Source organism: Penicillium cataractarum, assembly GCF_028827025.1.
Source record: "Penicillium cataractarum strain IBT 29864 chromosome Unknown utg000008l, whole genome shotgun sequence".
Lineage (NCBI taxonomy): Eukaryota > Fungi > Ascomycota > Eurotiomycetes > Eurotiales > Aspergillaceae > Penicillium > Penicillium cataractarum.
In genome coordinates, this window is record NW_026622744.1 from 640,397 (window position 1) to 660,324 (window position 19,928).

Consider the following 19,928-nt stretch of genomic DNA (forward strand, 5'->3'; position numbering starts at 1 on the left):
TACTATACACGGGCGATTGTGTACTAAGTGTAGACTATCTCGGCCAGATCCTATAAGAGGTGATTGTATCTATAGACGCGAGACTATGCTAGTTTTATAGTCCACAACCACGGGCTATAGTTCACTAGCGATAATTCTCTATACGCCTCGCTAATGCCTTTGCGATACATACTAATATAATTTATTAGCCTGTTCTTGGCCGTTTCTCTATTAGCGAGGTTATAGTATAATCGTAGTATGGTTTTCGCAGTCGCCGTCTAGAATTAGTCGCATGACGTAACATCGACTAAAGTTAGGGGCGTGTATGGCATTTTTGCTATTAGCCTATATTACCGGGCTATGCTTTCGAATATTTATCGACTAGGTGTAGATGAACCGGAGAGACTGAGGATTACGATAACCTCGGCGTGAAGGCATTTATGGTTAGGTAACCGAGCGTAATTCCGTGATGCCGGGGCGGTGTAGTGTAACCTTAGATAGGGCGGACGGAGCGGGGTATACGGCCTTAATGGTGTGCTAGCACTTTGTAGATGTGAAGAAGGCTTGTGGAATTAGAGACGAGTAAGGCGTATAGGCAGAGGGAGACCTAGATATGTTCGCAGCATTATACACAATCACTCGCTGGGGATAATTAAGAGTATTAATACGAAATCACACGGTGCGACTGCGGGCTAGATTATCCCAGTGGTTCTGCTCCTGTGCGAATACCATTCTAGCTCAAGAGCCAGAACGAGCTGGGCGTTAGATCGAGCGGTATCTCCGTTTAAATGAAAGGGGCAGTGCGTCGGGCTGAAAGCCAAGGCGTAATAGTCGGTGGGGGCCGGAATGGAAGAAAGGGGCGGCGATGAGTGTAAGATAGAGGAGTTGAAGGGAAGGAGAGGGAAGGAAATTGAGGTCGAGAGGGCAGGCCTTATCTTTTATGTCGGAGCGATGGAGGGAGAGCTTACATGACGGTGTATTAGGGCGCTAGTCCGGGAACGGCAAAACTAACCGGATGTAGTAAATCACAGGTCCCAATATTACAAGACCAAATGCGTTCCTATTTACGGCTTCTGCTCGGTTCTAGATGAGGAGCCTAGACTTCGCGCTTAGAATTACCATGCTACATACCGGATAGGATGCAGGGATCAGGCTAAACAACTACCACAGAAACGGAACCGACGTGATGGTGTCATCGACACCTGCGCAAAGGAAGCAGAAAAGAAGGGGAATCTGAATCAATGTCTCTATCTAGACTATAATGAAGATGGATCTAGAGAAGAAGAAGGAAAAGAAGAAGAGACAGACCTAAATAGGTCTACAAGACAAAGAACAAAGCGTCGGTCCTGGAAAGAGCCATCAAACCTGCAAAGCAATCCATGCAGGTGTAAACGGGAGGACGCATGACCAAACGACCGAGTAGTCGAGGTCAATAGGGTCGAGTCATCACGACGATTTCCTCAAACCCATATGGAATGAAAGTGAGCTAGCTATACACAGTTTTATTTTGCATTTTGATCCATCAATATCGTACAACTGGCTATTCGAATACTTAACTAAGAATGCCCCGGTGACATAGCCGCCCACCGCGAATGCCGCCTCGTCCGATGTCCAACCCAACCCGGATGCCCATCCGGCGGATCACTACAATAGACAAGACTATGATTATCAAAGCGGAACCTCTTCGACGCGAGAATATCAATAATAAAAATAACCGGGAAAAGACACTCAAGCGTATACGCGAACCGATCAAACTCGCCCGCGACAGTCGTAGCGCTCTGCGCCGTAGTACGCAACGAGAACGTAACCGCACGCAGGATACCGATGCAGCACAAGCTTGCAAGTCGGATCTCGGTTGATTGTAGTAAGTGTCGGAAGAGATCTTGAGTTGGCGAGCTCCAGGGTGACATGCCGTAGGCGTCGCGGAGGAGGCGAATTAGGAATGCGGCGCTGCTGGTTTCGACTAGGGCGATGGCGGTAAAGTAGCCGACGTGGAGGTAGTCGACGCGGTGTTGGAGGGGATCGCCTGTGGCGATTTCGACGGCGCGTGTGGCGGCGATGGCTATGCGGATTGCAACGATGCAGGTCATTAATGACCAGAAGATAGTGCGGAAAATGATGATGGCCCGGTCTTTGAGGGTGTGGACGAGGATTTGGTAACTATAGAAGGAGAGGCCGGCTTCTTGGATCTAGTTCATGAGCGTTAGTAAGTAGCTTCATAACTACTAGTGGTTATTGGGAGGACCGACCAGCCAGAATATATCGGCAAAGACGCTGGCAACGACTCGCTGCCTTGTCGGATACTCGGCGTAAAAAGCATAGTAGCAGAGGCCATTTGCGACAGCGCATGCGATAGACACGACGATTGGCACGAGATGTAGTGGTGACACGCGAGTAATGAGGATAGCCCAAACCCCGATGACGGTCAGGAACAAGCCGATGGTGCTCAGAATCGACCAGCTTAGCTCGAAATATGCGGAGACGCCCATCTCTGTCGCGCAGGGCGGCGCATCGTGCAACGGCGAAGGGTTAGATGGCCGAGAAAACAGCAGACCAAGGGAATAAGTACGAGGTGAATGGGAAACTCGGGGTCACGATGGGCCCGAACACTGCGATCTCGGTTCGAAGGATCCATGCTAGGCGAAGTTACTCGTAACCGCCACCCCAGCCTTGTGCAGTCGAGCCAATCGAGTGCAGCGGAGAGGAATGAGGAGAAGTTCGAGCTAACTTTACTATGTGTCGAGTGATTTGATTGGATGGGTAGTCGAGCGAATCCGGGGTGCGATGCCCCCACCGGACCAGGAAATTCAGTCTGTGCAACCACTAGGGGAAACTCTTCGAGCGGTCACAGATACTCCGACAGTCCGATTTGTCCCTACGGTTTCCATGTTTCACTCCCTGCGGCTTTTGGTCTTGCTAAATCGAGACGACTGTTGGATATTTCGACCAGCTTGATATTCATTATTTCTCGTCAATGCACTTGGACCTCCATAGAGCAAGACCTCCATAGAGCAAGAGAGATTCTAATACGAAATCCAGTCAACTGCAAGACTAACCAACCCCTGAAAATCTCTATCACCAGAACTCAAAACGTAATCTACTTAGGTCTCCAGACACCAAGTGGCTTCTCGTCATCAAAAAGGTATCCAAATCTACAAATAGCAAGGGTCCCATCTCAAGCGGCAAAGATTACCATCTCCAGCATCAAATTCGGCAACTCCCCAAACTCAGAATGATAATGAAATCGGACTCTTTCTACCAAACCTAGCCAAATCCCGCCCCCACGGAAAAAAGCACAAACAAAACCCAAAATCAACAAGGATATACATAAATCCCTCACTAAGTCCTTGTGTTAATACCGCAAATCCCCCGGCCCCTCATCCCCCCATCTCTCCCTAACCTCCCCAATCAACCACCCATACAAATCCCCAGAAACCAACCCCACCCTCCCAAGCCTCATAACAACATACGCTACCCAGTACTGACAATTCTGCGGCGGAACCTTGCATGCCTCCCGACTCACCACGGCACCTAGCGCGGTAGGGAACACGCCAAGGAAGAACTTGTGTTCAAAGCTCCAGCTGTCAACGCGCTTGTTTGGTTCGATTAGCATTTCGTAGCCTCCTTCGTGGCCGGACTCGTTTACAGAGTGGCACCAGATACACCGGTCGTTGCCGGGGTGCACCATTAGGATTATCCAGTGGGTTGGTTGGGTTGGGGCTTTTGTTGTGCATTGTGCCAGCCAGAGTTCGTAGTGGGTTCGGTCGATGGGCATTTTGAGAGGTTAGGTATATAGATCTTTAGATGTAGGGATTTTTTACTTTTTAGGTAGGACTGGGAGTTCACCACTGTGGTTTGTGATGATGTGATTGTAGGAATTTACCTGTGTTTTATAGATACCTCGCTGTCAAGGTTGCTCTTGACGATACTATAATTAATTGGAAAGGTCATGGATTCGAGTAGTAAGTATCGGTGCCATTGAATGATTTCCATTGTATGAGTTCAAAGGCATTCTTCCCTTTGTCCTTTGTTCCGACATTGATGGAATCGAACAATGTCTCTTTAGGAAGGAAAGTACTCAAAGAATACCAACTACAATAGCAGGGCAAACAAGGCTGAAAGCAATATGAGCTTACAGGCCCACATCCTAAGTCTGACTTACGAAGACAAGGACTAGGTAGTTCCATCATAACCAAAAAATCTCATCTGTATTGGTATATGCAACATTCATCATGTCAAGTCCAAAACTTTTGGTCCTAATGACTGGAAGAAAAGATAAATCAAACAAAAATCTAATCCCCCACAAATCGTATAAGCTGGTAAACCCTGCATCTGATCCACGCCCCGATTCAACCGAGCATGTGGATACCGAGTAGTGTATGGAATGTGTGGAAAACCCCCCTCGTGTCAAATCAACGAGACAAAGGAAAGAAAGAGAAAAGGGAAATAAAGAGAAAACAACGCCCAACACCATTGTGCACCCGGTATGGAGAAATGGAACCTGGAACCAATTTGACAATGATTACGCGGGGATGCCTTAACGGCGCTGGTTCTTGCCAATACCACGCTTTCCGGCGACCTATTGAATGTATTAGCAAAATGTTTCAAAATAATTGATATGATCAAGTCAAAACTCATGTTGGGTGTACATACCAAGTGCTTGGCCAGGGAAACGGTAGTGTGACGATCAGCCTCACCCTGTCGGGCCATACGGTTCATCTTCTTCTGGCCCAACTTGTGCAGGCGGTCAGCCTTGGAACGAGCAGTCTCATCAACGACACCGTCGTTACGACGGTCAGTAGCGGCCTGGCTGCGGGCACGGCTCTTGGCACGGGCAAGGGCCTTGTGAGGATCATCCAAGTCCATGGCATCATCATCATCACGATCGCCACGGGTAAGAGTGCGACCACGGACTTGGCTCTGAGAGCGGGCACGGTCGCCAGCAGCATCGACATCGTAACCAGCAGCGTCGAGACCGCGCTCCATCTCTGAGAGCTTCTTGGCCTTGGCGGAACGGGGGATCTGAGCACGGTTCTTGAGCGACTTGCGCATCTTGGCCTCGTTGCGCATGAGCGTGCGCTTCTCGCGGATCAGGTCTGCCTTCATGCGGGTATCGGCGTCCTCGGCATCCTCGACGCTCTCGTCCGAATCGTAGTAACCCTCGGCCTCCAGCTTCTCCTCCTCTTCCTCCAGAGCAGCCAGCTTGGACTCGATATCGGGGTCCACAAAGTCGTAGATGTTCTTGCCGTTCCAGACCTCGGGAATCTTGTCGTGGTTCCAGTCGGAGTCGGCCAGAGTGTAGTCGCGCTGCATATCGAAGCTGTAAACACCAGCACCACCGTTCTCCTCCTCCAAATCGCGTTCGAGCTTCCGGCGGTTGGGGTCATTCTTGTCGTACTTCTGGAGGTTCTTGACAGCCTCGGGGATGAAGGTCTCACGCTGGACACCACCCATGGGCTGAGCGACGTGAATACGGGCAAGGACATCGCCCAGGCGGCCACCGGGGGTACCGGCAGAGTTGGAGCCAGACTTCAGCTTCTGAGAGACACGCTCGGCGAGCAGCTTGTCGCAAGCAGCGTTCTTGACGGCAGTGACACCCTCGGTGGTGGTGCAAGAGACCTGAAGCATCTCGACCTCACCGGACTTGAGGATATCCTGCAGTTCAGCCTGCTGCTCAGGGTCCAGATCTTCGGGGCGGCGAACATCAATCTTGTTGACAACGATATAGACAATCTTGTTGGCAAAGAGGGGCTTGATGCTGTGGAAAAGCTTGATCTGATCGGTGACAGAGTAACCACACTGCTCAGACAGATCCATGAAGTACAGAATAGCAGAACGCAAGTGAGCAACTGCAGTGATCGACTGCATTTCAATGGTGTTCATCTCCTCCAGAGGGTGGTCGAGAATACCGGGGGTATCGATAGCCTGGAAACGCAGGTACTTGTAGTCGAAGTGACCGACGAACAGCGACTTGGTGGTGAAGGCGTAAGGCTGAACATCGACATCGGCGCGGGTGATGCTACGCAAGAAGCTGGACTTGCCGACATTGGGGTAACCGCAGATCAAGAGAGTACGGGTGTTGGGGTCAATCGAGGGCAGACGACCCAAGTGCTGGCGGACCTGCTCCAGGTAGACCAGGGGATCCTTCAGGCGACGGCAGATAGTGGCCATGCGACCGAGCGCAGCGCGCTTGAGTTGCTTGCACTGGAAAAGCGATTGCGCATACTTGATCAGACGGACGTAGTCGCGGGAAACGGATTCGATCAGGTGCTTGGCGGTCGAGACCTGACCAAGGGCAATGCGGAAGTGGTCGGCATCGTAGAGAGTGTTCATCAAATCCTTGTCTGGTCGAATGTTAGGCCCCACGTCGCGAGGCAATCGAGTCGGAGGAAAAACTTACGGAACGGATGAATATCCTGCAGACGGGGGAATCCATCGAGGATGGCCTGGAACTTTTCACAGAAGGTCTCCTGGGTGTACTTGACCTTACGGGTGTAGAAACCTGCCGTCGAAAAAAAAACTTGATCAGCGATACTTTTCTTTATCGATAACCCCGACCACGTTTTTTTTTGCCTTCGCCCGTTCCTTGCAAAAACCGATTGGATCGACTGGGAATGAATAGGTAGGAATCATACCTCTGATACGGCTGATCTTGAAACCAGCACGAATCTGGGTGGGCAGTTGTCTCTGAGTGCGACTCAGGACAATGTCCAGGAATTCCTGGCTGGTAGGCACAGGCGCAATCTAGCGGTGAAAACTTGATTAGTTGGGAATTCTCGAGTCGAGGCGCCGGATGGCAGGGTTCAAGATACGCACATCCTTCCACGTCGTCTTCATGATGGGCCACAGGAGTCAAACTGAGAAGTGTATTGACTCTTAAAGTGGGAGGTTGTTGGGGGGGGGGTCCAGTTGAGTTTCTCCACGAAAAAATTGTTTGTCGGACATTTTTCTGCCGGGCGGCCAGCAAATGCGGGGACCAGGATTGGATGCGGTAACCGAGCCACTTTTTCTTCGTTCCTGATAAGTCGAGACAAGCAAGAAGATTGGATTATAATGTGATACGATGAACTATAATGATTATTACGGTAGTTTAGTCTTTCGTCAGTCTAATTTTTTTTCTGTATTATGTTGTATGGTTGAAAGAGAGACTAGGCATGCTCATGTACATCGCATTTCCACTATGGTACATAAGCGCCATGGGCCCAAGTTTTTGAGAAAGCCCAGGCCTCTTTTCCGTGAGAATAATCCGTCAGACTGGCCATCCCCGATCCCAGAAGACAAAACAAACTCCAGTTTCTTTCAAACCCGAAGACCAAAACCGATGACCGGACGTAGCGTGCGTAACGAGGACATGAGAGAGAGAACCCCAAAAGGGAAGAAAAACGTAGATATGAGAACAGAAGAACAGTCAAGAAACAGCAGACCGGCAAAAAGGCCACACACGGTCCACGCCAAAAAAAAAGATGCAAAACAAAAGGCCGCCTGGATCACTGGCTCATCTCCTCATTACCAAACTCCAGGACCTGCACGTAAGTCATGTTAGCAAAATGTATGTATATCAGCCAGTGCAAGGGGATTATCAACATACCAAATCCACCCAACCACCTCCGCCGAATTGGCACTTGCTAGGGCCACGAGACTCAAAACCGAACGACTCATAGAAAGGAACCAAGTGGTCATGCGCAATGATCGCAATCCGATCCGCAATCTGGGCCTCCCGGATACGGTGGATATATGACTTCAGCAGGGTGCTTCCGACCTGCTTGCCTTGGTGCTCGGGGAGCACGGCCAGCGAGTGAATAGCAATGGTGCTGCCACCCTCTTCGTGGCCAACGGCCTGGTTATCCTCAAACGTCCACCGCTTAGATTGCCAGTCTTGAGGCAGTCGCATAGCCCGGTCGGTCACCAAGGGCTCCGATGTCCGGGTGGCGATGATGTGTCCAACAAGAGTTGCGCGAGGCTTGGGCTTGCTTTCATCGATGACAGGCAGTGTGAAGATACCCAAGCTCAGCTCCGGGCAGCGAGTGAGGCGGTAAATGAACTTGTCACGCGAGCAGCGCTCCGGCTCGGGGAACGCATTCTCCACCTGAACACAGTCCTCCACGTTGGATGCGGAGAGCAATTGGACGAACGGGTGCAACTCGTCGAGCTTGGTGCGCTGGTGGGTTGGGGGCCGGCGGAACCAGTAGGGGTAGTCGTTCGCATCTTCCTGGTCGACTGCAACGTAATCCTCGTCCACCTCATCCTCATCCTCGAGATCGTCGAGCGGGAATCCGCCATTTGTCATCGCAATACCGGCGCGATTCATAACCCGGGCCAGGTCAATATTGCTGGGGTTGGAAATGGACTGGAGGTCATCGTTGGCATTAGACAACGGCTTCAGGCCAGAGGTATCCGAGCCGGTCATCGACTCCGATGGTTGCTCGTTGAGATCCGACATGGTGAAAACGGGCGAGTTGGGATGTGGATCACAACAAGGATCGTAGTAGTCGCAAGTTGAAAAGGAATTCGCGTGCTTGACCAACGGCACTTGCACAGTCGTCTTGTATTATTTTTTTTTTGCAAGGGGACCCGGCGAGGTGGCGTCGATGGAGACTGGAGGGGGGGATGCAATCTAGACCAGTGGGGATTAGTTGATATGCAAGTGAACTTCGGACGAAACGGTAGTAGTACAAGGGAAAAAGGTCGGACGAGAAAGCCTCCACGTAGGGCAGTTCCTTTCGTCTGCAGTTCCCTTTGTCTTTGCGATTGGACTAGGGGAAGTTCTGGCAGGGCGATAAGAATTTGCGACACGGGCAATGTGCGGGTACGCAAGGAGGGGTAGCGGCCGGTTGACCGGCGCCCGGACGAGGCTGGGGAATGAAAGCAAGGAGAGGAGATGAGGCGAGCTGGATCAATCATAAACTTACCAGAAAGGGTATATTTTTCTGACCAAGGCCCTGTTGCTGTTCTAGTTGTGGGAGAAGGGGAAAAAAGGAAGAGCGAAAAATAGGGTAGAGTGAGTGGCGGGGAGGTGAGAATGGGGAGCGACTCTGGAAGTACCGCAGCCGCCCGAGTTCTTCCTATCTTTCTCCCACTAGGAACCGCCCAACTTGCAAGTACCACCCAAGTACCCCCAAAGTCACTCAAAACGATCCATGTCACCGCCTGCCTTAGAGCGGATAAGCGGGGGATTTCTTTCGATCCGATCCAGTGAGTCGGTGTCGATCCCTTGGCCTTCTAGAATCTCCTCCCTGGTTGCAGGTTGTGACTATTGGCTGCAGGCAGTGCTTTAGGGATCGTTTTGTCCTACCATCGACTGCCACGGTCAGCATACCTCTTGGCTATATGTACCTGCAGGCTCACGCTTAGACTGGTTCTGTAAGACATTCAAAGAGTAATGCTCATTGACGTGACGTACTCCATTCTAGGCAATGATACTTTTTAAGTGGGCTATCCAAGGTTGATACTCACTCTATGTCCATTATTGTATTCGTAAGTCTAATGCATAGATACTACCTTGCTTCTGCCATTTTCCATGCTGTGTTTTCCTGTGGAACCTACACTGTTTAGTAGTGAACATGTGGATTTAACGAAGCCAGTAGTGATGTGTCTGTCTGTAGATGGCAGGAAATGTTCTATATATTTTACTCCGGAGTTGCGACACTATATTCACCTTACAAGTTCTGGTATTATTTTTGAAAGATCTAAAGAGACCGGGTCTTTAGATCCTACCGCGCAAAGTGGATATGCATTTCCACTGGGGTATTCTCTGCCATGCAACACCAGCCACTCTAAAGCAAAAAGTCGAAGCTAGTGGGGTGTTACCTGATGATTGTTAAGATTATTAAGAGGGAGAAAAAGAACCAAAGTATTTGGGCAAGGCTAGTCATTATATAAGGCATGATGTCCAACTTCTGTACTTCCACATCCAGCCTTCATAGTCTCGTAAAAAAATGTCGAATATATACATGGCTACCCTATGCTATCTACGGCGGACGATAGAGGGCACTTCTCCATAGCTCTTAGCGGTTTCGGCTATTCTTTGCCTCATATAATCTATACATTTCCTCTATCCCCTATAGAAAAGCGATTTTACTATAGGCAACCGATTAAAATAGATTTTGATCAACCAACTAATAAGATTACTTAAGCTGAAATTTAAATATAATCCAAAGTCTCATAGCTAATCTCAAGACTAATCTCAAAACCTAGATAGAATCTTATAGCCAATCTCCTAAATCACCCACGTTAGTATATATAAGACTAGTAAATAGGGCTATAGATAACGCTTTAGTAACGAGCTATATGATTTATGATATAAGCTACATAGTTAGACGTACCTACCTACCTAGGTAAGAGGATTTTAGGATATTCGGGTAGAGCGTTCAGGATGGTGGAAGAAGCGGTAAGGCACTTTAGTAGGATTTAGGAGTTTTGGGGAAGTCCAAGCTGCTGCAGGTCACACGACCAGCAGGATTGCCCCGCTGGGGAGGAACTATACGATACTATTGCAAGTACTGTAGATGCTGGTGTATATATAATACTACAATTATCGAAACTGAGGTTCCTAACACTAGTTCGCCCGGTAGAGATTGATAAGTGCAGACTAAGACTTACACCCATAGTTCCCCGGCCAGACGGTCCAAAGCGGGAATTAGCGCCGAATCGAAATCAGCAGAGAAATATAGGGCTGCCCCGCCCAAGCTCGATTCCTCGGTTTGGTAGAGTGCTTTCATAGAGCTATAGGAGTACCTATGGATAAACTGACTAACCAAAAATACAACTGAGCGGATTTTATAACAAATCCTATCTCTCCATCCTAGATTAATCAGATCAGCCAACCCCGGGATGACCGGGAACTAAGTAATTCACGTCGCCGAGAGACGAGCGGAGATGGTTAATCCCTCGACCCGAAGGTTCAGGCGGTGAATCATTAACCGCGGGTGCGTCATGCGCCGTTATTTTCGTGGGCCTCAACTTAAATTCCTCCTCTTCTTTTTTGTTCTCTCTGGTGAGCTGGCTCATTCATCCCCCTCGAGCTTCGGCTGCTCTTCCTCGACCGTGAGAGCCCTTGCTGGCTGACAATGGGCTCCCGAGCACTGCACTGGCCTCGGGCCGCTCAGTCCTCGCTAGTATGCAATCCCCCCCGGCGAGAATAAGAAATATATGCACACTATCGGGCTGCATGAAAAGCTAACTGAGAGTTGTTCCACAGCAACATGTCGCTCGGACAAATGATCCTACCCTGATGCGCCCGGCACAATTGCTGCATATCGATGCGCGGGCCCAACATATTACCGAGTTCTCGACTTCGAGCCGGAACTATGACCGTCTGGGGCGTCGTGCGAAGGAGAAAATGCTGGATAAGGTGTGCAGCATCGATGATATGGCTTAACTATATGCTAAACAGTTGGATTTCAACCTTCTAGGAGTTCTTTCTCAGTCTATTGAGCTCGGCGTCGACTAAACGAGAAGCAAAATCATATTTATCTCGCTTCAAAGCCAATCCTCCAAAGGAAAACCCTAAGCCCACCCCCGAACCTCCAAAGGAGTCTGTACAAGAAGAATCATTACCATCCGGTGTGAACCTCGGCTCTTTCTATGGCGCCTCTCGAGCAGTGTATGAAACTCCGGTGTTCCGGCAGAACACCACGCCCGTCCCCCGAGAACAGGAATCATGGGAAAGAATACACTTGGCCTTGATCAAAGTCACCGCGCCGCAGTCCCTTGATGATGAGACTCTCAACGGTGTGGCAAAGACGTTCTCACAACTCGTACGCCTGGGAATGGCGTGCTGTGTGGTAGTCGACCCGGGCAACTTGGAAGATCCCGCCACAATTCGACAAGTTGCTATTGAGCAGGCCACCCGGATCGCAAATGCAGTAGATGCGCAACCGGATTCAAAATCGTTCCGCCTCGACTCGACTCTATCGATCTCTGAAAGCGATCCGAGCCATCCAACGGTCACGTCTCGGCAAAGGCTACTACGTCCGCTCCGGAACGGACATGTCGTGATCGTCACGCCAATTGCCTACGTGGATGAAAATCCCAGAGCTGTATCGGTATCGGCGAATGATGCCGTTATGACGCTCACCAAGGAATTTGCCGGGTTGTCCACTATCCCTGACCCGGACGAGGACCCGGCTGTGACTGCAGAAAAGATTGGTGAGCTACAGAAGGAGGTCTCTCTGGATCGGGTGATTCTGCTACACCCACTTGGAGGAATCCCGGCTTTCAAAGGCCCGCAGGCATCTCATGTCTTTATTAATATGGAGCAAGAATTTGACGAGATCGAGGAAGAGCTGCTCGATACACGGCGCGATCTCGTCGGCGAAGGAAAAATCACACGCAGCAAAGATGAAGGACCGGCGGCTGCTTTCTTGGAAAGCAACCCCTTCTCCAAATTTGTGGACCAAGAGGTAGTCTCCCCTCTCCCTGGAAAGACTATCAAGATCCCTGGCTCCAAGGCAATGGGCTATGTTCTTGATGGCCACCTGGAGAATCTCCGCCTCTCGCAACAAGCCCTCGCCATGCTCCCATCTGCCTCCTCGGGCATCATCACCTCCCCACAAGAAGTCGCCAACTCCGCCCGCGCACCCCAAGAGGCGGTCCCAGACATGTCTGCCGTAGGAACGCGGCGCCAGCGCAATCCCCTCATCCACAACCTCCTTACCGACAAACCACTCCTGTCATCATCTCTTCCTCCTGGCCGCCGAGCGTCGATCAACGGATGTGCCAGCGCAATCAGCGCTCTCCCCTCGCACTCTACCTTTGTCAAGCGCGGCATGCCTCTCACAATCCTCCCAAACCCAAGCGTACAGATGTGGACAGCTTCAGGCCAGTCGCGCCTACAACTTAACGACCCCTCCATTGATCTCCCCCGACTGGTGCACCTAATCGAAGATTCCTTTGACCGCAAGCTCGACGTGAAAAACTACCTCGAGCGGGTGAATGACCGCATTGCCGGTCTGATCATCGCAGGCGAGTACGAAGGTGGTGCAATCCTCACCTGGGAAGCACCACCGGGCGTAGTCGACGACGGCAGCGAAGCCAGCGCCGCGCGAATGGTACCGTACCTGGACAAATTCGCGGTGCTGAAGCGTAGCCAGGGCGCGGGCGGCGTGGCAGACGTGGTCTTCAATGCGATGGTGCGTACGTGTTTCCCCAATGGGGTTTGCTGGCGCAGTCGCAAGGATAATCCTGTGAACAAGTGGTACTTCGAACGGTCGAGTGGGACGTGGAAATTGTCTGATAGTAACTGGACGATGTTTTGGACAACGCCTGGACTGGTGGAGGATACTCAGCGATTCCGGGATTACGAGGCTGTTTGTCGGAATATTCAGCCCAGTTGGGCTGATAATAAAAGCGTCGTTGATTGAGCGAGGCGACCAGATTGCATATAGAATGATGATCCCCGTGTATATAGTTCTGTCGTGGATGGGACAGGCAAATAAAAGCATCCTCTAAACTCCTTTCATTAGATTGAATTCGCTATTTCCCCGTTTAGTATGTGCTCTTCAAAAATGCTAGGTAGTTTTCCCCATAACTAGTCTCTCCATGGTTGAGATCGTGTCCCACCGGCCCACCTCCATTGGCTCTGGGCCCCTGGCCGATCGTCGCGACGTCAAGGTTGACCGCCCACCAAAACCAACATCTCTCCTTCTCTTTTGCTCTCCTCAATGGCGCCATGACACGATGCCCATCTGCATCGAATGCTCATACCCGGTCTCGCACCTGTACAGCGCCTACAGTCGTGCCGATGATCGATCCCAAGGCAAAGGCGTCCGACTGACGCAGTGTCCACGCTGCCAGCGATTCGCCGACAAATATGTCGAGTACGACTTTGTCGTGATCTTTATCGACCTCGTGCTCATAAAGCCGCAGGTAAGACTAACAGGAGCGAGGATATTGGAGCTAGATGCTAACGAGTACTATAGGTGTACCGACATCTTCTGTTCAATCGGCTTGGGCGCGATGATAATCGATTCGATGTGAGCTAGCAGCAACAAGGACCATCACAGCATGAAGTCGCGATAGAACTAACACTACACGAATCCTAGCGATCAATCGTTCGTCTCGGAATTCTCCTCCTCCTCTTCGATGTCTACTTAACCTGGGCGCGTCTCGAGAAAGACCCCTCCCTCGCAACAACCTTCATCGCGCGCGCCCCAATCGTCGTCCAATACCTCTTCTTCCTAACGCTTAACGCGGCCGCAACGCTGGCGCACCATCTCACAGTCCGTCTCCTAGCCTCAATGCTAGTCCCACAATCCCACCGCTACGGCGCGCAAGAAACATCCACAACCTCCCAAGCCAGCACAACAGCCACAACGGGCGATACAACCCCGTTCCCCTCAGGCCCTCCAACACCAACAATCCGTCCCTCACCATCCTCCCAAGCAAACCACGCAGCACAGCAATTGAGTTCACTCGGTCTACCAGCCGCAAAACTCACATCAACCCCCATCTTCCTCAACGACACAACCCCCCCTCCAGATCCCTCATCCACAGCCCAACCCCAACCAACAATCCCACAACGTCCCCCTCCCCCACTCCGTCGTACATCCACAGCCCCAATCCAAAACATCCAACCCCTCCCCCCACCAACAGCCGCAAGCCCAACAGCAATCAGCACCGCACTACTCGTCAGCAGCTGCGCAAAGCTCTTCCCCATCCTCCTGGTAATCTGGGGCGCCGACGGCAGCGGAAGTGGCAGCGCGATAACCAGCCTCACCGGCTCAGAAAGCAGTCCCTTCCGCAAGGTCCTCGGAGCCTCGAAAGCCGCACTGTCCTCGTCAGCGCGCGACGCGGCGTCTTCGCCGTCATTGTTGGAGTCGTATCTCGCTGCGGCGGAGGTCTCGTTGCGCCCGTATCTGCCGACGCAGTATGTGACGGGGTTATTTGATTTGTTGGCGTCGTTGTTGTCGTTGGGTGTTGTTGATGCGCATCTGGTGCTGTTGAGTAATATCGAGGCGCTTTATATCTTGCTGGGCTGCGGGTATTTGAGGTCTGTGGTTGTTGCGGTTGCGGGGCAGGTTGCTAGGTGGGCGGTTCAGAGGGTTATATTGGGGGCTGTTGGAGTTGGATAAATGGGGACTGGACTGTTGGAGATAGAGCTGATATAAATGTGATTTTGTATAGATACGCATAAGTGATAATCAACGGGGAAACCCGTGTTAATGTTTACTCCTGGAATGGATAGCGAAGCCAATATATGAAACTATACATCAACTTGCCGGGCGATTCGGATAAGCTAGACATACACTGCTCTATAACAGGCTACCTAGAGACCGACCCTCTACACAAAACACAGAAATCTTAAAAGAATCGATAAATCTAACACGACACGTATGGGAAAGAAAAACTATACAAAAACACCCGCAACCCAAGTGCATACAATTCCAAAGATATTCGATATTCATCACGCACCACCCTTCTACAAATCCACCCCTCAAAGAGAGAATCAATCTCTCTAATCATCCTCAACGATCAAAAATCCTATTTCACAGAAAGAAGACCCGGCCCGAAACAAGCGAGAAAGAGAACAAGTCCAAGCAAAACCTCAACGCAACGAGGATTTACTCTGGTACCCGGTCAGGCCGCATATCCGCTCTCTTGGGCGCGATAAGGGGGTGTAGCTGGGCCATGAAGACGATTGCTGTTTTGCAAGTGTTAGGTTAGTGTCTGCACTTTGATTGCCATTGCCATGGTTTTGTGTTGCATCCAAGACAAGACATCGGGTACGGAATTGAGGATTGGGGGGGATGAACGTACCCCACATCAAATAACAAGATACGATAGAGAGGATAAGTGTGCTGCGCCAGACACTATGAAGAAATTAGCTTCCATTGCCAAGTAATTGCCATCGCCGAGGGGGAATTTTGAATGTTCAACGGGACGGGGACGGGAAAACATACGTCTGGTTTTCGCCCTTGGGGCTAAAGAACCACGCAGCTAGACAGAGAGCCACGATGACAATCAGGCCGACGAAAAGACTCCATCTACATAGGATACGAAGTTAGCAATCTGTTCAATCTCACGAGGTGTAGCCGGCGCAGGGCATCGCGAGAGGAACGACGGAGTCCAGCCGAGACGTAGACTGCATCCCGCAGTTTGACCCATGATTCTTTCAACCCTGGAGGTTTGTGACATACCCGCTCGCCATGTTGGTATATCAGGATCTATCTATCCTTTCTCGATTTCCAAAGAGCTCGTTTCTAGCCCGGAGACTCGTAACGTTATCGGTGCGGGTAACGGACAGCGGACAGGTGGGTGTTGATCGAGGGGTTGCTTAGGCGGGTAGACGCTGGAATAGAATTGGAAAAGAGGCTTGGAGGGGATTTCGGTGATCCAGCCGGGGTGATTTCCTCTACCGAGCGCAGCACTCGAAACGTAGATAGGAACAGTGACTTGACAAGTTGCGTCGGTGTTGGATGTCGGAGCTCCTGGAGCTAGCGGGGTTCTGCCTCAGGCACCAGGGCGGTGTCGTGCATGTGGTGTCATTTACTCGCGGGAGCTTGGAGAAATACAGATCTCCCTAGGACTTGATAATTTAGATATTTACGGTGGTTTGAAGTGTGGGACTTTCCAATCTATTCATTGCAAGCCTCAAGGCTGAAGGAATACATCGCAAACCAAGTGCGATCCTTTGGCATAGCAGCGAAGCAGAAAAAAATGGGTGTTGGTGGAGAACTGGAGATACAAAACGGCCAAGACAACGACCGAAACTTAGAAATAAAAGAGGACAGGCTAGGAACAAAGAAGACAGAAACTATGCTTAGGCGCCTTCACGGTTCTTGCGGTAGCTGGCCTGTGGAGAATCAGCGTTAGTAACTGGCTTAATTCATGGACCACTGGGTCATCTGGCTTACCTCCTGCTCGACCTGGAGCGCGTCCACGGTGGGAGCGAGCTCACTCAGAATCTCGTAGGCCTTCTTGTGGAACTCCAGCTGGGCAGCGATCAGATCGGCCAGGTTGCGAAGGGGCTCGGGGGTATCAAGGACCTAGTTGAGCAAGGGGTTATTAGTACGGCGGCAAATAACAACCAAAACCGAGACTGATAATAGACATACGTTCTTCATCACGCTAACAGCCTCCTCGGTCTGGCCAACAAACTCATCCTCAGCCTGCTCAATCTCCTGGCGAGCATCCTCGCTGAGGTTATCCAGGTCACCGTGGGCAGCAGCCTTCTTGCTAGCCTTGATGGAATCCAAGGTGAGACGAGCGTTCTCAACGTTCTTGCGCGCCTTGGCAGCGAACATCAAGTTGGTGTTCAGCGTAGTGTTCCAACCAGCCAAGAAACGGGACTGGATCTGCGCATCTTGGCCGAGACGGGCCTCGCCAACCTTCTCCTCGGCGAGAGCATACTTCTCCAGCGCGGTGGCAAGCGGGTCCTCGACGTGACTGCTCTGCGCAAGGGTCTGGGAACTGGCGAGCGAAGCGCGCGCAATCGCGTGGTTGAAGGTCTTGGGCTGGGGCTTGGCGGCGGGCGGCGCAACCAGGGCGGCTTGGGCTTCAGCGGGGGAGCTGGCCTGCGAGAGGAGGGTGACCTTCTCGTTGATAGTGCGACCGAGGTCGTTGAAGGATTCGCGAATGTTGGGCGGGTAGTCGTAGGCCTCGTTGGAGTATTGCGAACTGATTTAGGAGCAAGCCACTGATGTTAGTGGTGCGTGCGAAAGCCGGAGATTGACACGGGGATATCCGTCAGCTACGGAAGAACTCACGTCACCTGGAGCAGCTTCTGGTGAACAAGCTTGAGCGCATCGACGCGCTTCTCGAGCTCGATGTATTCATCGGGGAGCTGGGTCTTATCTTCAACCTGACCCAGTTGCTCCTTGATCATCTGCTGGGTGCGCTGCGCAAATGGCGTGAAGCTCGCGCTATTCGTACAAGCGACGGGCAAGAGGATGTCAGTTAACGTTCGACAACGGTCCAGAACGGGGGGATGTTTTCTGCGGAGGGGAGGGGGACCTTTTCGCGATAAGGCCACGCGTGGTGGGAAGAAGGGGGCTATGCTTACCTGAAAGTCTTACCGAATGCCTGCACTCGATCCATGATTGTGAAATGTGAAGGATTGAAAAGTTGGGAGAATACAAGGAAAGGAAAGTGAGTCGTGATGATAGGATGGCCAGCTACGAGGGTACCATCCCGCTTGCACCGCCCCACGCGCACCGCCACAGTTTCATCAGGCATCCACAAAGATATGGCTTTGCATTTGTATACAAGGAAAAAAAACCAGAGTAAAATTGTCGGAAAAAATACACTCGAGAATGAAAAAAATATCTGCAAAAAAATCATCATAGCCCGTGAAAATCATGATAGTCATCTTCCTGACCCCCCTGCTCTCTCAGCCTCACTCAGGTCAGGGTGGCCAGCATCGCCCGCATCACTCCAGAGCTCGGTTCTAAAAAAGTGTCAGCCACAGTTACTATCTATACTATGATATCATCTTGCGTAGACATACCTTTGCGCTCAGTTCGTCTAATTTCGTGAATCTCCGCCTCGTTGCCCTTGCTGTCAATGATATCGGTCTCGCGATCCCGCGTAACTTCAAATCCTCCCTGCCGCTCCAACCGCAGCAGCCTAACCTCCTCCTCCAGTTTCCGAACCTCATCATCAACTTCATGATGGCTGCTCCGTGGACGTACCAAAACTAGCTGGCCAGAGTTACGAGGCCGCGCTTCAATACGCTCCTCGGCGTAGCCCCGGGGCTCAACGAGTCGCAGGGGCGACGAGTGTCGGCCATGCGTATGAACAGAGACTGACCTAGGACGAGTAATAACCCCATGTCGTGGTCTTTGAATGTACTCGTCATACTCATCATACTCAATCTCTTCGTAATCTGAACGGCGGCGTGGTGATGCTTCAACCAGATACGTATCATGACGATGCGCGCGGGCATCGACGAACAGATGCTCCGTAGTAACCCGCTCGCGAGGAATGGATCGAACCGGGGATCGTGGAACACGCAGGTAATCAGCTAATTACGCAGAGGTTAACATGAAGGTCCTGGGCTCTGGGGTTTCGGGCTCTGCTCGGGGGCCCTCGACGAAGCAACTTACTTTCCACGTGCTCAGCGGGCCGGCGGAACTCTTTGCTCAGGCTGATGACCTCGTCGATCTGGTCTTTGGATAGTGCTTTCTGGATGACAATGACATCATCCTAGAACAAAGAGAGTAATTAGCAATGTGAGTCGCTGCATATCGCAGAATCCCATGGTCGACGTAGATGTATACATACCTCCTCTTTGAACGGATACCCCAAGTCCAGGATAGCATGGACATGCACCCACTTACGGGGAATGCGAGTCTTTCCTTTGCGCGGGTATGGTTTCTCCTCACGACGAGAACGCGTAGTACTACTAGAGCGGCGTCGACGGTGATCCATACTCGTGCGCTCCCGGAACTCACGATACTCCTCATCGCCGTACAAGTCTGGCTCGGCGATGCGAATATCCTCATATACTTCGCGCTCGCGGTAACGACCCGGCGAGCCCCGCGGCAGGGGTGGCGGATGAGGCACACGAGGCATACCTCGGGGACGATCGCGAGCTTCGAGAGACTCCATCTTACGACGGGGGATGCGATCAAAAGTGTCGAGGGACGACTGCCGCCTAAGTAAACGGGGCCGAGTGAACGAGGGACTTTCGTCGCGGCGACGGCGTCGGTCATGCGCCACCAGGGGGCCAGATGTATGAGACAGGTGCTCATCCTCGTAGTGTCGGCCTGGAGCACGGGCAGGAGGGCCATATCGGTCTTCCTCGCGCAGGCGGAACTCGAAGCGCTCGTCCTCGACTTGGCGGGGTCGGTCAGCTACTGGGGGTCCTCGAGAGGAACGACGGTCGTAACGGTCTCGGGACTCGAGGGTCGCGGTGGACGAGCGATAGTCGTCATAGCGCGACATGGCTTGACCGGGGGGTTTGTATAGATTGTTTTGTTTAGGGGAACTGCTGAGGGAGGTGTGAACCG

The 19,928-nt window shown here is 51.6% G+C and overlaps 9 protein-coding genes across 9 annotated transcripts; 2 read left to right on the forward strand and 7 right to left on the reverse strand.

Annotated features, from left to right (window-relative positions):
• Nucleotides 1-1,535: 1,535 nt before the first annotated feature.
• N7496_009352 (uncharacterized protein) lies at nucleotides 1,536-2,468 on the reverse strand (the record flags this gene model as incomplete). Its single annotated transcript, XM_056702266.1, has 2 exons — nucleotides 1,536-2,168; nucleotides 2,229-2,468. 2 exons carry the CDS (start codon nucleotides 2,466-2,468, stop codon nucleotides 1,536-1,538), a joined length of 873 nt encoding a protein of 290 aa, XP_056551266.1.
• An 863-nt stretch (nucleotides 2,469-3,331) lies between these two features.
• Nucleotides 3,332-3,754, reverse strand: N7496_009353 (uncharacterized protein; the record flags this gene model as incomplete). Its single annotated transcript, XM_056702267.1, has 1 exon — nucleotides 3,332-3,754. The coding sequence occupies one exon, from the start codon at nucleotides 3,752-3,754 to the stop codon at nucleotides 3,332-3,334; it is 423 nt and encodes a 140-aa protein (XP_056551267.1).
• Nucleotides 3,755-4,516: 762 nt separating this feature from the next.
• N7496_009354 (putative GTPase NOG1) lies at nucleotides 4,517-6,816 on the reverse strand (the record flags this gene model as incomplete). Its single annotated transcript, XM_056702268.1, has 5 exons — nucleotides 4,517-4,558; nucleotides 4,633-6,323; nucleotides 6,380-6,481; nucleotides 6,615-6,723; nucleotides 6,796-6,816. The coding sequence occupies 5 exons, from the start codon at nucleotides 6,814-6,816 to the stop codon at nucleotides 4,517-4,519; spliced, it is 1,965 nt and encodes a 654-aa protein (XP_056551268.1).
• A 650-nt stretch (nucleotides 6,817-7,466) lies between these two features.
• On the reverse strand, nucleotides 7,467-8,419 carry N7496_009355 (polyamine acetyltransferase; the record flags this gene model as incomplete). Its single annotated transcript, XM_056702269.1, has 2 exons — nucleotides 7,467-7,502; nucleotides 7,568-8,419. 2 exons carry the CDS (start codon nucleotides 8,417-8,419, stop codon nucleotides 7,467-7,469), a joined length of 888 nt encoding a protein of 295 aa, XP_056551269.1.
• Nucleotides 8,420-11,209: 2,790 nt separating this feature from the next.
• On the forward strand, nucleotides 11,210-13,340 carry arg2 (acetyl-CoA:L-glutamate N-acetyltransferase; the record flags this gene model as incomplete). Its single annotated transcript, XM_056702270.1, has 2 exons — nucleotides 11,210-11,329; nucleotides 11,511-13,340. 2 exons carry the CDS (start codon nucleotides 11,210-11,212, stop codon nucleotides 13,338-13,340), a joined length of 1,950 nt encoding a protein of 649 aa, XP_056551270.1.
• Nucleotides 13,341-13,518: 178 nt separating this feature from the next.
• N7496_009357 (sterol homeostasis protein ARV1) lies at nucleotides 13,519-15,050 on the forward strand (the record flags this gene model as incomplete). The annotated part of the gene is made up of 3 exons (XM_056702271.1): nucleotides 13,519-13,845; nucleotides 13,899-13,952; nucleotides 14,022-15,050. 3 exons carry the CDS (start codon nucleotides 13,519-13,521, stop codon nucleotides 15,048-15,050), a joined length of 1,410 nt encoding a protein of 469 aa, XP_056551271.1.
• A 489-nt stretch (nucleotides 15,051-15,539) lies between these two features.
• N7496_009358 (H(+)-transporting V0 sector ATPase subunit e) lies at nucleotides 15,540-16,126 on the reverse strand (the record flags this gene model as incomplete). The annotated part of the gene is made up of 4 exons (XM_056702272.1): nucleotides 15,540-15,619; nucleotides 15,736-15,788; nucleotides 15,879-15,962; nucleotides 16,116-16,126. 4 exons carry the CDS (start codon nucleotides 16,124-16,126, stop codon nucleotides 15,540-15,542), a joined length of 228 nt encoding a protein of 75 aa, XP_056551272.1.
• Nucleotides 16,127-16,738: 612 nt separating this feature from the next.
• On the reverse strand, nucleotides 16,739-18,015 carry N7496_009359 (BAR domain-containing protein; the record flags this gene model as incomplete). The annotated part of the gene is made up of 5 exons (XM_056702273.1): nucleotides 16,739-16,771; nucleotides 16,833-16,964; nucleotides 17,034-17,595; nucleotides 17,685-17,840; nucleotides 17,981-18,015. The coding sequence occupies 5 exons, from the start codon at nucleotides 18,013-18,015 to the stop codon at nucleotides 16,739-16,741; spliced, it is 918 nt and encodes a 305-aa protein (XP_056551273.1).
• A 302-nt stretch (nucleotides 18,016-18,317) lies between these two features.
• Nucleotides 18,318-19,863, reverse strand: N7496_009360 (uncharacterized protein; the record flags this gene model as incomplete). Its single annotated transcript, XM_056702274.1, has 4 exons — nucleotides 18,318-18,364; nucleotides 18,425-18,940; nucleotides 19,023-19,122; nucleotides 19,201-19,863. 4 exons carry the CDS (start codon nucleotides 19,861-19,863, stop codon nucleotides 18,318-18,320), a joined length of 1,326 nt encoding a protein of 441 aa, XP_056551274.1.
• Nucleotides 19,864-19,928: the final 65 nt, after the last annotated feature.